Genomic DNA, 15,987 nt, shown 5'->3' with positions numbered 1-15,987 from the left:
AGGGGCATAATTGAAGGGAAAAAATTTTCTGGGTTTAACCTGCCCATGCACTCTGGTCACAAATTCCTAATCTTCTCTAAAGTGAAAAGTAATCCTTTAAATTCCCGTTCTTAAAAAAGCAGTAAATCTTTCAAATAAAGTATTTTTGCCTTGTTTAGTTTGATTTCAGGTGTTATACTTCTTGTCAAGTTACTAAAGTCCATTTTAATTTATGACTGTACAAATATTTAAATATTCTCCCTTTACAAAATTTACCACTGACATAAAGAAAATGATTTGGCAAAATGCAACTATAAAAATATTTGTACCTGCAAGAGGGCAGCCTGTAGACGAGCCCCAGGAGGACCTGCCACCGGAAAGCGCGTGCCTGCCATGCAGCCACGCGGCTCGAGGCAGCCGGGAGCCTGACCATAGGCCGGCTGGGAGCTGTACCCTCGGACCGTCACGGCGCTGGTGGCCGATCCTTGCACTCGATGCCCTTGAAACTCAACAGGCTGGAAGTAAATGAGAAACGAGCACTGCATGAGTGTAGGTGAACATACGCACTTACAATGTGCTTATGCATAGAAAAGAAGACACCATTCAACTTCCTACCCAGCATTACTGAATGTAAATAATTAATGAGGGACTATGGCTGAATCCAGAAAATACTGTTATCCTAGAACTTGTCAGAGGTAACTAAAGTGCATCGATTTAACTGAGTTCCGGTTCAACAGTAGTTAAGTATGAAATTTTTTACTTTGAGTGCAAGGACACAGAAATAATGAGCTAATTAAGCTGGAAACTCGTGGTTGCCCCCTTCCCCACTCTTTAGTGTACTAGATGTCCCGTTGCAGACTTACCGGCCGCCACCCTGAGAACCAGCCCCTCCACAAGCCCCCCACCCAAGGACTGGACCGCTGCTTCCCCAGCGTACCAAAAACCATTTCATGCCCAGCAGACACGGCGCAGGCGGAGAGGGAAGGCGTGCAGGGAGCCTTTTCACTCCAGATTTTAGCAAGGATCAGCCCCGCTCCGAGGGGTGGAGGGCTCTGGCTCCCAAAGATCTGACCCCAGTGCCTGGGAGCAAAGGCCTGTGTGAGCCCCACACGGAAGCAGCTTGGAGAGGGCTTCCCGACCCAACACAGGCCGAGGCTCCAGGCTCCCAGTGGCTTTCTCCGCTGCCCCTGGCGAGTTCCAGGATTTTGAACTGCACAGGGTGGCCGAGCCCTCCCAGAACGTGGGAAATAAGACTGCTAATAGGGCCAACAGGATGTACCTAGAGGACGGATATATTTCTGATAAACGAACAAAATGGCAATAATGCATAATCTGAATATCCTCTTAATTAAAATGAATATTCTAAATCATACATTTGAAAGGAAAATCAAATCTACAATGCCCCTTTGACAGGATTTTTGCTGAAAGCAGTATTCTGAATTTTGAAATATTTCAATGTAAACAGTCTCGCCTCTCAAAGGCTGAGCATCTCTGCTCAGGTGGATGGGAAGTCGCCGCCTCTCCACGGGCCACGGGGCCTCCTCATTTCCAGTAGCCGCAGCTCCCTTCCCGAAGCCCGCAGGGTTTCGGGAGCGGCGTCGGTCCAGCAGCCAGGCACTGGGCACTGCTGTCACCACCAATTTCTGACGTGGAGCGGAGCCCACTCGGGGCGCCACGTGCAACCCAGGCTGAGAGGAACCTTCATCACTGTGCTGCACACCCTCACGACCAGCCCCCTGGGGGTCCCATGCACGCCCCGCTCAGCTCACCAGTAACAGGGAGAGGACTCAAGTTCAAACACAGGGAAGGAGTCTCTTGTTTCTCTTGTTCTTAAAATCAGAACTCCTTACGTCAGGGGTGTCAGACTCATTTTCACGGGGGGCCACATCAGCCTCCCGGTTGCCTTCAAAGGGCCGAATGTAATTTGAGGTCTGTATAAATGTAACTGCTCCTTAAGAGTTAAGTGAGAACTCGGCACTGCCGCCAGATAGAAACAAGGTGCAGGGCTGGATAAAACACGGTGGAGGGCGGGATTCGGCCTGAGGGCCTTGTGTTTGCCACCTGTGCCTTACACTCACGCACCTTCTGCCTAGGAAAACTCCAATGCTTCTGTAAAAACAGCAGGAAAACACACTGTTAGGAAATCAATGTTCTTCACAAATTTTACCTGAGGGTCCCAGGTTTCTCTTGCTATTTGTTTAGGAGTAACAGGTGGAAAAGCTGGCTCTTCTTCACTTCCCAAGGAAAAGAACTAGAATAAAATATCAGTGTGTGCATGAGTTTGATGGGAAAATACTCCAAAACTGAAAGTCAGGCTTCCCTCTGAAAATACCCTGTCTTCTCCATCTTGCTTCTTTCTCTCTAGTCATGTGACCAGCAGCTCACACAGGAGCACTGCAGCAGAGGAGGCACCATGCGGACCGACCTCACCCTCATTACAAAATCCTAATCCCAAAACTTTAATTGAACCTTTTGACACTACACAAAAGTTATTAGGCACATTACAAATCACCCATTAGACCTAATGCTTATGTTAATGAGCATTATTTAATTAAAAAACCAGTATGAAATTAAAGGAGGAAAAACTGTTAATTGTATAACAGTTTATCTAAGAATGAATCATCTAGCAACTGAAAACCACAAGACATCAATAACAGCAACTAATCCTTTTTAGTTCAAGGCAGTAAAATCATTAGAAAAATACAAATGTACTCCTATATTAATGTTAAACAGATTAAAAATCTGTTTTGAAAGGCTGTAAGATTACAAAAGATTTTACTTAAAAAATGTGACATTTATTTTCAATGGCAATTCATTCTGGAGGGAAATACACTGATGGTGTTTATCTGCAGGTCATACTTGGTGGTAACTGTCCTTGGAAAAGTTAAACCCTATTTTTTCAAGTGGAAAAAGACCCACCAAGAATGTGGTCATTGGTAAGCGAAACGGGGCAGTTGCTGCCTGCTGGACTTCATCATTATGGTGATGACTGACTGAGCTACCCCAACAGGGACCACTTGTCCTGCTCTGTCTTGGGCAGCAGGGCTGTGAGTACCACTGTAACCAGCAACAGCAGTTTGTGGGTCAGGGGACAATTGCGAGTTTGTAAAATGGCTTTATGAAAAAAGCTATTTATGGTTATTTATGGCAATTTATGGCTATTGACCAAATCCTATAACCCACACGGGACACTTATACAGAAGACAGCAGGTTCAGCTAACTGGTTCCAAATGAGGTTGAAAACTGACTACATAAAATGCAAACATGAATTACAGGTCACACCCACATGCACACATGTAACTTCCAGCTACTTTATTACGAATTAAAAGTTAACTCACCTGCAAAGACTGCAGTGGTTCGCCTGCTTCAACTTCATTTTCTTCCCTCGTCCCTGGAGAACACTAACATAAGGGGAACCAAAAAGCAACAATAAGTTACAAAATAACATACAAACTTCTATAGACATAAATGCAAGAACACCATAATGACCAAAGAAATAAAAAAATTAAATGTTAATTAAACACCATTTTCACACTGCAAAAATTTCAGAAGACTAACACTGCTGATGAATATGAAGTGAAATAAGTACCCTTTTGTAAACAGTACGATACTTAGATTTGACAATTTATATCAAGAACCAGAGGAAGATGTTCTTAGCCTTTCAGGTTAGTTAGACTTCCAGGGATCTAATATAAGAAAATAACTTAAATGTAAACAATGATTTATGTGTAAAAACATTTATTAAGGTTTTACTTAAATAGCAAAATGCTGGAAATAACTAAAATGTCCAAAACTAGTGGATTGTTTGTCTAAAGTGTAGGGTATGCACAAGATGAAATAGTATATAACCTTTGAAAGACATTTGCGAAGTTTTTAATAATGTGAGAAAATACAATATGACATTAAGAGGAAAGGATTTCCCCTTAAAGGATAATGTCAGGTAAAATTATTTGTACACATCAACCTCACCATGTTTTTAAAAACAGGCCAAAAAATGTAATAACTATCTGGAAATGTAATAACTATCTGAGTGGTAGGGTTTTGTTTTATCTTAATCTTTTTCTGTATTTAAAAAAGAAGAGGGAAAAATCAAGATTAAAAGAAAAAAAAGACCGGTAATATGGAAACTAGAGTAAGGTACAAAACAGGGGCAAATGGAACATTTCACCTTTTCTTCTCAACACACCTGCTAGAAAGATCAGTGCCTACAATGGAAGAGCTGTCCCTCCAAAAATGCTGTCCCCACTGACAGGCACACATCTAGATGACTTATTCTAGAATTTCAATTCGCCCTCATTAGTACTGTCATTTTTATGTGACTGCCATGGTTCCCAAACTGTGCGGCGTGGTGCTTTGGGGCTCTGCCAACGTTCCACATCTGAGGGAAGCATAGTGTCTCCCGACGTGAGACCCTGACCCCCTGCTAACTCGGGGCAGCTCGGCTCTCAGGCCGTTTCTCCCAACAGCATCGTGTCCCGAGAAACGGGGTGTTCGGAAATGCTATGGCAAAAAATCCATTCACCTGGGAGAATCAGCCTAGAACAGAAATCTCATCTGAGAAGGTCTGAGAAGCTGTGAGGTGCCCTTGAGTGCCCGCATTCCATTAGTAACTGTGTTTACTTAAAAAGTAAATGTTTGTGTAATCATTTCACAATGTATGTGTATCATGCTACATTGTATTCCTTAAACTAATACAATGTTACATGTCAAATACATCTCAATAAAACTCAGAAAAATAAACACTTCAGTTGTTCAGTACCACTAACTACTGGGCAGGTGGACTTGCTCGGTGCTTCTTTTGGCTGAAAGATGAAAACACGACTGAGATGAGAGGTGAGGTCGTGAAACTAGATAGTGTGGGGCCCTCCGTATTATTATGGCCTCATTACAAAGTACAGAACATCCAATATCAAAACAAAACACACATACAGTGATAAAGTAATGTACCTGCTGAGAATCCTGGGTCAGATGAGGAGACTTTGGAACAGCTGGTGAAACTACTGTAACCAATGGTTTCCTGGCTACAATGGACAAAACCCAATGATTTTATTCATCATACATCTAGCAGTGCTCTAAGAAATTTTTAAACCTATTTTTAAAACCAAATGAAATAAGAAATATGAGTTAAATTTTAAGATGTGGCAAAATCTTGATAATTGTTGGAAAAAAACTCCCATTATTTTCAAAGCTCAGTGTGCCACGCAATGGAAAGCAAGCGAGTCAAACAAGGTCCCTCAAAAAGGGAGGGACAAAGAAAATAAACAAATGAACTTGCTAAATTCAGATTGAGACACAAAGGGTTTCAGATCAATGAAACGGGAGAGTAGTTTCAGACAGGATGACGACCAGGCCTCTCACAGGAAGTAACGTTTCAGCAGACCCTTCAGCAGACCCGACAAGGGAAACCCCGCTGTGTGGGGCAACATCCAGTTGTCGGAGAAGGGACTCAGAGGCAGGGCCACAGGCCCCGCAGAGGGAGAGTGGAGTGGCAGGGGGTGGCTGGGACAGATCACCTCAACAGTATCTGTTTAAAAATAGATTTCTTTTCTTAAAAGAAAAAGTGCATTTTTAGTCATCTCAATTTCTTCTAAAAAACACGAGAATTTTAAAGTAATTATTACTGCAAAAAACATCATATCTATACCTGGTAAAAACTTCATTTTTAGCCAATTTGTTTATTTTTCATTTCATTATTTTGCTGTTAAAAACTCGAAATGCATTAATGAAGAAAAAAAAAGTGGACTTTGGAACTTGATGTTATTTATTTAAAGAACTGGATGAGAACTGATGTTTTTCCCTTTATTGCCTTCACCCTGGGAAAAAATCCTAAATTAGCACTTCTAACTTCATTTCAGATCTTATGAGTACTGTAAACTGAGTCCTTCTCCTAGTCTATTTAGTATACCTTTAGTCATAGACCTGAGTTGACAATGTAAATTAAGGTGTCTTTAAATGGAAACACACATAAAACCAGGCTTCCTATTGAAGAGCTGATGAAGATGTTCTGACCAGAGGTGTGAAGGGGCCCAACCCTGTATCTGCCCTGAAAGCAATGGCTCCTGGTCCCTCTGTCAGTGACTGTGGTGACCTGATGTAACATAATGACTGAAAATCAAGAGAATCAGCTGTAGCCCTTTTCCAACTTGATAAGAAAAAAAAGACCAATTTCCAGAAATGAAATTCTGTAATTAAATCTTCAGATTGGGAAGTTGTATCCTCATAACAGTATATAACTATAACTACCCAAGTTATTTAAGTTTTTTGCTTATTGTTAATTTTTTAGAGAATAAATTGTAATGATCATCAAATTTAACTACATTTTACAGAAACATTTTAGCACGTACAATCATTGATCCCTGTTTTTTTTTTTTAGGAATTCCTTGAGATGTTCAAATAGGAGCTTAATTTTAACCTTTCTATACTGTAAAGTACACAGTTCATTCATACACATGTGTATAAACGTGTATATTTACTAATATGTCCTGTATGTAATGCTTTTAGAGATGTTGCTGCCAACACCCCATAAGCAAGGTCAAAAGACCAATGACACACCGAAAGAAAATATTTGCAATATAGCACTGGTAAGGGCTAATACATAAAGAACTCCTACAAATGAACAAGAACAAAAACAACCATTAGAAAACTGACAAGGGGTAGGACAGTACATGGAAAATATATACAAACCATGCTTAAACATATGAGAAGCAGCTCCATTTCTCTTGAAGTAACAGAAATACAAATTTGAAATGCAATGAAATGCCAATTCCCATCTGCCAGTTTGGTGAGGCTGTGGAGGAACAGGCACACACACGTGGCTTGTAGGATGAGAAAATGGTGTAATTCTTACGGAGGGAATTTTTAAGTTCTCTATAAATACACTTTCACTCAGCAACCCTACTGCTAGGTATTTGCATACCTCCAATAATAGTCACAAAGCCCATATATAGTTACAAAGATTTATGAGGTTACTTATTGTCACATTGTTCATAAGCATAAAGCCATGGAGGGCTGGTTGCGGAACTGAGGGTCCCTCTGCACAGGAGTCTTACAGAGCTGTGAACAGAGGGAGCACGGGTCCCAGGAATGAGGGGACTTCCAGGATGTATGGCCGGGTGGAAAGAAGCAAGGTTCTACCAACTGTGTAGAGCACGGTACCTTTTGTTGAACAAGGGAAAACAAACTCTACATGGAGTTCTTTTATTTTTGCAAAAGGAAACACAGGTATGACTCAGAGTTTACCCACAGCAGGCAGGCAGGAACAGGGTGGGAGGCATAAGGGAAGCCCGGTACATGCCTTTACATGGCTTTGACTTTTGAACCAGGCCAATATTTTACAGTCAGAAGTAAATCAACATGGACGGCCAAAAAAGCTCTTCTTCTGAACTTAAACAATAAACAGCTATACTTATATTAATCATGCGGAAGAAAAAAAAGGAACCCAAGCAACTTCTGAACGTAACATGCAACTCTATATTCTCAGTAGGATATAATCCAAAAACAATCAAAAACTCTGCAAAGGATTGATGAATTCTACAAATGTTGCTCTTTACTGGCAGTGACATTGGGGCAGCAGGCTGGAAACCACCTGGTGTGCACTGCAGCCCTGAGGCGGTAAACACACCACATGGCTGGGAACCTGGGCCCTTTCCCATTGGGAACAAAGAAAGAAACAACTAGGGGATGGAGGAAAGAGAACCATGTGGTGCAGAGGTGCAATCAGAGATCATTACTATGAACTCAAGACTTTTTTTTAAAGTGGCACCTAGCACATGCCCAAAAATGCATGGTACAATAGGAATGGACTGTAATACACACATACACATACACACGTGAGATGACAGGGGCCTTTGGGTGTGCATAGGACACTTCTGGACAGAAAGTGCGCTGCTGAAGGAGTGGGCTGAGAGCTGTGAAAGAAGGGGGACTCACTTCTCACTGTATTTTCCTGCATTAGAAGTGATCTCACCAAGTCTGTGTATTACCTACTGAAATATCACGTAATTCTCTAATGCAGCCTCCAGAGCAAGTATCTTCCCATCCTTTGCGCTCTAAAGAGAACAATCCAGAACAGACATGCATTCTAACCTTCAGGACTGCTTGCTGGCCCATGGGTCTGCAGCATTCCTCGTGGTGTATATGTAGCATTTTTCTTTTTCAGTATTTCCAAGCCTTCTAAAGCTGTAGTATGTTCAGTCAATGACTTTAAAAGGGAAATGCTGCTTCCTAATCCAGAAGGTTCTGAAGAATGTCTAGGACTCTTCCAGTATTGTCTGTTTTCTCCAGCACTATCTCCTTCAGTATGGTCCTGGGCTAAACTTGGAATCCCTCCCACATCTTCAGATTCAGGAACGCATGCTTCTGTGTCATTGGAAATAGGCTGCTTTCTTCCCAGAGGGTAAAACAAAGAATTGGGAACTTGGGGGTCTGATTTATCAAGAGCAATGCACCCGTCTGCATGACTCTGACTGGCACTTACTAGCTGGATACTGTTGTCACTGCCAGAGGTCAATGGTAAAACCTGGTTATCATTTTCACCTAAGTCACTTTCCATAATGAAAGGCTGGTGCTGAGTCGTTTCTGAAAATAGGTTGCTTTCAAGAGTCTGATTAGTGTCCATGCTTAAAAAATGAGGAATATGTAAATTCGAGTTCATGCCTTTAGATTTATTTGGGAGTAAAGCAAAATGAGAGTTACTTCTGACTTGTGTGGGTGTTTCAACATCTTCATTAACCACATACACCTCATCTGGCCACTGTACAGCTGGGTCACCCCACCCCTGTACTCCATCTCCACCGGGTCCAGCTTTACTCCAGAGCCGTGACAGCAGAGCCTCTTTGGTAGGAAATGTCCCTGTAGGTTTTCCCCCAACAGGCAATAAGAGAGTCAGAGGTGCGCTGCCACCTTCTTCACAGCGCACAGCCTCACCTCTCTTCTGAACACCTGAACTGCAGTCTCCAGCCAAGGTGTCCTTTTCCCAGCCCTCTGGATCCTGGGGCATTCCGCTATTTTCCTGGGATTCCTCCTCGGAGTCACTGGTTTCAAAATTGTTCAGATTAAAATTTACCTCCAAAAATGGTTGTGTTACATTCCTTATGGGTTCTTGAATACTAAGACTTTCACAATCAGCACTTCTTCTAGACAACATGTCAGTAATGGCATCAGAGATCCTACAGGTGCTACTTAGTGAAGATTCCATTTGTAGACAGTCAGATTCTGGCAGGGAAGACACTGTTTGTTCACACCCCTTTTCTGGTACTCCACATGTATTTATCTCCTGAACATTTTCTCTAACGAGTGATCCTTTTGTGCACATCCAATCATTTTGAGTGACAGGTATGTTAGTATTTTCTTGAGCATCAGATTTTGATACTAAGCCATTATTTTCCACATTGCCACAGGTAACAGGTAAGCTGCTTTCACAGAATGAAGGAATTTTTAATTTTATTTCCCGATCCCAGAATGGATCAGTATTGACTACTGGCTTGTCTTCATCATAGTTTTTCCTATTTTCAGCATCTGGTTCAAAGAACTGTACATTTTTTTGTACCAAAAGGTCTCTCAAATTTAAATCTATGTTATCTCCTGGAGCCATGGGTTTCCCTTCTAGGTCATTTCCATCTACAGCAGAAGAATGAACAGGTGAGCTCTGTGAGGATAAATATGCAGCCCACCGGCTTTTACTTCTCACGGTACTTCCTGATGGTTGCTGGTACTGTAGGCTTCCTGTGCTCCCCTCAGCGCACTCTTCCTGATCAGTTAGGCACTCTGGGTTAGCAGGAATGTTTAAACTTCCTTGTGGTTGCACCCGAGGGAAATGTCCTGCCATGGCAGAATCTGTTTCCTTGCACGTACTAGTAGATCTGGACCTCAGAAGAGCTAGGATCTGTGCTTTGCTCCTGACATTCTGTGCAGCTCCTAAACAGTGAGATGCCAAACTACCTCTTTCCATGGGCTCACTGGCCAGTAAAGAGACGGACTGCTCCCCTCCCCACAGCACCTCCAGGTCACCCCTGGAGGACTGGGCTGAGCCAACTGAAGAGAGAGGCGGGCCATTTCTCCCTCGGTCCTTGGAGAGGAACTGTCCTCTGTCCTCAGGGTCTGCTGCAACACTGTTTACGTCTTTCTTGCCAGCAACAGAAAACAAAGGAGGTACCCTCAAGAATGGAGAAAGAAAAATAGGGCCAGGGTTTGCAGCCTCCGGTGACACAGTGGGTTCACCATTTTCCATAATAACCATTTTCTTTGGCATTTGACGTGGTCCTTGAAAACCCTAAAAATATTAAAACAATCATTAGCTATTCCATTGCCTATAAAAAAATGTGAAATGAACAGGCTAAAAAGGAATGTGTATGTTTTGTAAGGTAAAGTAATAATTAAGACATAAGGTTTGCAGAGTTAAAATATAAACTCATTTTTATTAAGAGTTTTATTAAGAGTTTTTATTAGGTTTTACCTTCTATCTAAGCATCTACTATGAAGTGCCACGTCAATGAGACTACAACCACTTCAAAATTCACTGCTTCCTGAAATGACTTCCCAGGTGTACACCGAGCCAGTGCTTTCACAGAGAACTTACAGTGAACTTCCTTTTCAAGCCAGCAGGCTGGCATCCGAGGGACCGGCCAGAGGACATCAACTGCCTTGGACGGAGCGCGGACGCCTCTTGGTCAACCTTCTGGTGAACAGCTCTGCTTCCGGCAGCTCGAACCTCCTCCACTGTGATCAAGTACCGATCACTTTCTAAGTCATCTCCAGGGTTCACCTAGATGTTAAAGAACAAATGTCAAAATCACATACATCTAATTATTTGATGGCTTATGTGTTCTTGTAAGCTTACTAGCACTAGTAAGACATAATGGACAGTATCTAAATTATTTATTTATTATCATGTACTAGTTAAGTACCAACATGCACAAAAAAAGGATAATAATATAACAAAAACGTCACGAATGTGTTTATGCAACTCTACACCGGGAACCTACAGGAGGCCCTTTGTGACAGGCTGCAGGTACAAAGGGAAGCGAGGAAGGTACAGCTCCTCTCAAGTTCACGCAGAATCCATACAACTAACTGTAATTTTTAAAACTAGAGCTATTAACTATCAAATATATATCTGTATCACAAGTATTATAAATTATTAGTTGCTTAAGCCATATTACAAAAAAGTATTTTAATCACCGAAGAAAACAAAGTATAACATTTGCCACCATCTCTGACTGTAGCATAAAAATAAAATTACTAACCTAGTTGATAAAATCTGTGTACTATCACAGATAATGTGCTTAATTAGTAAAATGATTCTAAATGAAATAACAGGAGTTACCACCAATGAAGCACCAATTAAAACAGTGCTTCTAGACCCTCTTTTGATAGAAATATCACAAGCACTATTAGTGTCACATAAAATTTAAAAGTAGATTAAATTCTATGGCCCACATCAGCACAATGACTAGATATGTCTCAACACCTTTATAGTCCCTGTGCTGAACTGCGCTTTCCCCAGATGCAGCCGGGCCAGCGGTCTGTCCACACTGGCATGTCCCAGAGGGGCGTCAGACACGTACGCTGAGCTGCAGGAGGATAGGAGAGTGGGAAATGACCTGGAACACGCAGCTCACCGTCTGAAGTCTTCACACTCAACCTGCCTTTGGTCCCCTTCCCTTCCCAGTCCAACAGGAAACACAGAACCAATGTACGAGACAAGATTTTTAAAAAGGAGTAACTCCACAAATAGTTCCTACTGTCATGCTCTGCCCGTCAAAAACCATGTCATAGAATCAGACTAGAGTCACTGCCTGGGCTCACAGCCCAGCCCCACCATGGCCACACTAACGTGGACTCGTTACCAGCTTTCCACATTGCACTCCTAATCTGCAGTCACGGGGCTGTGTGAGCGTCACAGCCAACAATATCTAAGAGCTTCTAGCACAGAGTCTGGCTAATAATAAATGCTCAATAAACACTAGCTATAATGATCAGTATTAGTACCTTAACTATACTATTTAACAACATTCATAGAAAAAAATATTTAAAGATTTTAAACCCTACTCAAAATAAGGTAGACACATTACAATACCTCAAGACACTTCAGAAATAAACTCTCCAAACATTGTCCTTTGTCATCATATAAGATTGCCTGTATTAAAACAAAATTAATGTTAAAATGGAACACAATTCTGCTTTTCTTAAACATCTTCAAAAGCAAATCTAAAATTGTTCTGTCTGTAAATCATACCCTGAAAGGATCACCCGCTTTGTTGACCTGGATCAGCAAGCGTGTCTGTCTTCAACGCCCCTCACTCTGTGAAGGGAGCAGAGGCACACACAGAACTCTGTCCCTTTCCTGACCAACGAGCCAACCAGCAATGTCTGGTGAATGATGACCCAGTTCATGGAAGACAGCAAGAATTTGCATGGGCAGAGAAAAAGGCCTTACTAGAGCAGAGGATTAGTGTGAGCAGTGGCTAAGGACATAGTGATACTATTAAGTTATTAAGTATCACTTAATAGTGGAATCATGGAAAACCTCTGGGGCTAATTTGAATTTACCGTACTTTTAGGACAATAAGAATCACCAGACCATAAGATACACCTAGGTTTTAGAGGAGGAAAATAGGAAAAAAATTTTTGAAGCAAAAAATGTGGTAAAATATTTAATAACCTGTGACTTCACTCCACCACCGCTGCCCCCTGCTGCAAGCCAGGTAGCTACATTCGGACTATAAGATGCACCCCAATTTTCCTCCCAAATTTGGGGGAATGCATCTTATAGTCCAAAAAATATGGTATCTTGAGCTCCTGTAATCCACCTGTGTGAGGTGTATAATGGAGACATAAATACATGAGGTAATAAAAGTTGGAAACCACTAGCTTGACCTTAATATTATGATTTTGTATCACAAGAAGACATGAAGGACACTCACAGTCCAGTCAGACGTCTTTTTAATATAACACAAATTCCGTAAGATTTTGAAGACTTGGCTCTAACCAAACTGAAAGAATATTAAAGAAAAAACTATACAGAATAACATTGAACAGTGAATGAATTAATTAGTTTAAGACAAGCGACTAAAAAATACATAAATGGGGTCCCTGACTGAGTGACTTAATTGGTTGGAGCATTGTCCCCATACACCAAAGAGGTTGTGGGTTCGATTCCCTGTAAGGGCACATATGGGAGGCAAGTAATTGCTATTTCTCTCTCACATTGATGTTTCTTTCTTTCCCTCTCCCTCTCTCTCTCTCCTTTCTATAAAATCAATATATCCTCAGGTAAGGATGTAAAAATATAGATATAGATAGATACGTAGATGGGGACAGGCTAAACATTCATCTGTTCAAATCAGAAGAATTAACTAATGTTACCCCAATAAATTCAATAAAAAAGAAAAGAAAAAATTATAATGACGTGATATAGAGATATCCAAATACCAACCCTCTCTAAAGGACATGACCTCATATGGACTGCAGTTACTGAAACTAGACATAGAGTTCCTGATTTCTGTCATCGATGGCTTTGTACTTACTTTGTTTCCTAAGTGAGTGATCTTCAGAATGCCATCTTGCCACACTTTTGATTTCTTCATCTTTTGATGAGTATATAGTACCTTATATCCAAAAGCATAAAGAAATGGTTTCTATTTATAAATATTAAATGTTATATATTTTATACCCTTCTACAAACAAAATATATTTAAGACATCTTTTATCAAAATAAAAGCACAGATATTGTAACAATGATAAAAAAGCATTTAAAAAAAAATACAGCCCTGGCTGGTGTGGCTCAGTGGGTTGGGTGTTGTCTCTCAAACTGAAAGGTTGCCAGTTCAATTCTTGGTCAGGGTACATGCCTGGTTGCAGACCACATCCCCTGGTAGGGAGTATGCGAGTAGGGAGTATGCAGTGTTTCTCTTGCACACTGATGTTTCTCTCCCTCTCACTCTAAAAATAAATTTTTTTGGTAAAGATTTTATTTACTTATTTTCAGAGAGAGAGTGGAAGGGAGAAAGAGAAGGAGACATTGATGTGCAAGGGAAACATCAGTGGGAAACATCAGTTGGTTGCCTCTCACACGCCCCCAACTGGGGACTAGCCTGCAAACCAGGCACGTGCCCTGACTGGGAATCAAACCAGCGACCCTTTGGTTTGCAGGCTGGCACTCAATCCACTGAGCTACACTAGCCAGGGCAATAAATTAAATCTTTAAAAAAACTAGGTAGTAAAAAGTAAGTGAGGAGAGAAAAGAGAAGTAAAATCTAAGTAAAAACTGAAGTTAACTGAGTAACAAAACTAATTTTGAGCTTCTTAGTCATCGTGGGAAGGGAAAAATGTGTTGGGTTACACAGTACTCCCACTCTGTGAATTCCCAAAGTGCAGTCCAGAGACTTGCTGGTCCCTAAGACTTCTCTGGGATCTGTGAGGTCAAAACTAATTTCAGGAAGTTACTTGCCTTTCCCCTCTCATTCCTTAGGGAAAGCATAGTGGAGTTATGTATAGGTTATTCATGTGCAACACAGTAAGATTCAATTTCAGATTGGATGCAGAAGCAGATCTGAGAATTAAGTCAATTGTTAAGGGGATAGATATGCAAAAAATGTATAACAATGCTACTCTTGTCAATGTTTGTTATTGCAATTGTTTTGGAAGACATAGCCATTTTACATAATGTAATTTATGTGAAATGTAATAAGTTTATTATTTTTAATAAGTACTATTAAAATTTCTCTTATCATTTCTAATATAAAAAGGATCAATAGATGTAAGCCCCATAATCAAAAATTCTTTGGGGTCTTCAATAATTTCAAGAATAGAAAAGGGTCCTGAGACCAAACAGTTTAAGACCACAGGTCTAGATAGAAAAGGTGCACCAGTCCTGCAAGAGAAGTAAATTACCTTCTGATCCCGAAGCTTCCCCAGATGTTGTTCTAAAGGACTTTGTAACACAAATGTGCATAGTAGACAAGAGAAAGGGCTGCCAGTTAAACTATCGGGGAATGTTTGAAACACAAACACTTTAACCACAAAATTCTTTACTGTTTGTCTGATATGCAAATTTAACCAAGAGTCCTGCTTTTAAACTTCAGGATTTTTTGCTAAATATGGAAACTCTAGCAAAATTTGTAAAATGTGGAAGGAAGAAAAAGAATAGAGGTAAGACTTACAATAAATTCTTGGTTTTCCATGGTTTCTTCTGAAGTTATAAACAATAAAGGTCCAGAAAATAATCAGTGGTTATTCAACTATTTATAACACCTAAAATGAAAAATGACAAAGAATACTCAACCCTGATGAAAAAACTAAGTATCAAGTGTAATTTTCCCCACAAACTCTTGACTCAAGAGAGGAGTCAGAGAGTTACCAAGGTAAACCCAGGTTTTGTCCAATTACCTGCCCCTGGGGACACAATGAGAGGGACAGCACTCTCATTTGTCAGGTAAGAAAACAAAGTAAAACAAGTAAATGATTAGAAGTCTGCAAAAATTTCTCCAGGTACCATAACATGTATCAGAAATACAAGTCCTCCTGCCCCCAGGTTGGGTTCTTTATGTAGAGCTTTGATTTTTCAAGTTTTGTGAATTGCTATTGTCACCACAAGAGGGCCCCCTTGTATTTGACATTTTTCCTTTTACATCTGAAAAGTCAATATACCACACTATCTCATGCCAGATATATATATATAATCTCTGCAAGGAAAAAATTTTTCAATATTGCTGCAGCAAGTTCTGCAGTTATTCTATGTCACTGGATAAAATTGGTATTGTGGGCAAATTTAGAAATCTAAAATCACTGCTGAAGACGCCAAGATGCCAAAGAAAATTATTTTTTCCCTAAAGCCTTGGTTCCAATGATAAGACCCCTGAACCAACAGCATCAGCATCACCTGTAGCTAGTCAGAAATTCAAATTCTTGGGTTCCACCCTTGACCTATGAAATCATGAAGTGTGGGGTCAGGGCCCAGCAGTGTTTCAACAAGCCCTGCAGGTGACACTGATATAGGCTTGGGTTTGA

General features: G+C 40.8%; 1 protein-coding gene across 3 annotated transcripts in view; it reads right to left on the bottom strand.

The window, feature by feature from the left end:
- ZGRF1 (zinc finger GRF-type containing 1) overlaps positions 1 to 15,987 on the bottom strand; it is a 51,195-nt gene that overhangs the window by 33,136 nt on the left and 2,072 nt on the right. For all 3 annotated transcript variants that reach the window (XM_045831267.1, XM_045831268.1, XM_045831269.1), the window contains 9 exons: positions 15,141 to 15,231; positions 13,506 to 13,586; positions 12,056 to 12,115; positions 10,556 to 10,741; positions 8,065 to 10,249; positions 4,927 to 5,000; positions 3,318 to 3,380; positions 2,147 to 2,230; positions 309 to 494 (listed from right to left, as the gene is read on the bottom strand). In XM_045831267.1, the coding sequence (XP_045687223.1) occupies positions 309 to 494; positions 2,147 to 2,230; positions 3,318 to 3,380; positions 4,927 to 5,000; positions 8,065 to 10,249; positions 10,556 to 10,741; positions 12,056 to 12,115; positions 13,506 to 13,586; positions 15,141 to 15,161 (2,940 nt within the window). In that variant the 5' untranslated portion in view covers positions 15,162 to 15,231. The remainder of the gene's footprint in view (positions 1 to 308; positions 495 to 2,146; positions 2,231 to 3,317; positions 3,381 to 4,926; positions 5,001 to 8,064; positions 10,250 to 10,555; positions 10,742 to 12,055; positions 12,116 to 13,505; positions 13,587 to 15,140; positions 15,232 to 15,987) is intronic.

This window comes from Phyllostomus hastatus, unplaced genomic scaffold (assembly GCF_019186645.2).
Source record: "Phyllostomus hastatus isolate PE091 unplaced genomic scaffold, TTU_PhHast_1.1 phas_contig_159, whole genome shotgun sequence".
Classification (NCBI taxonomy): Eukaryota; Metazoa; Chordata; class Mammalia; order Chiroptera; family Phyllostomidae; genus Phyllostomus; species Phyllostomus hastatus.
This window is presented reverse-complemented; position numbering and strand designations above follow the sequence as displayed.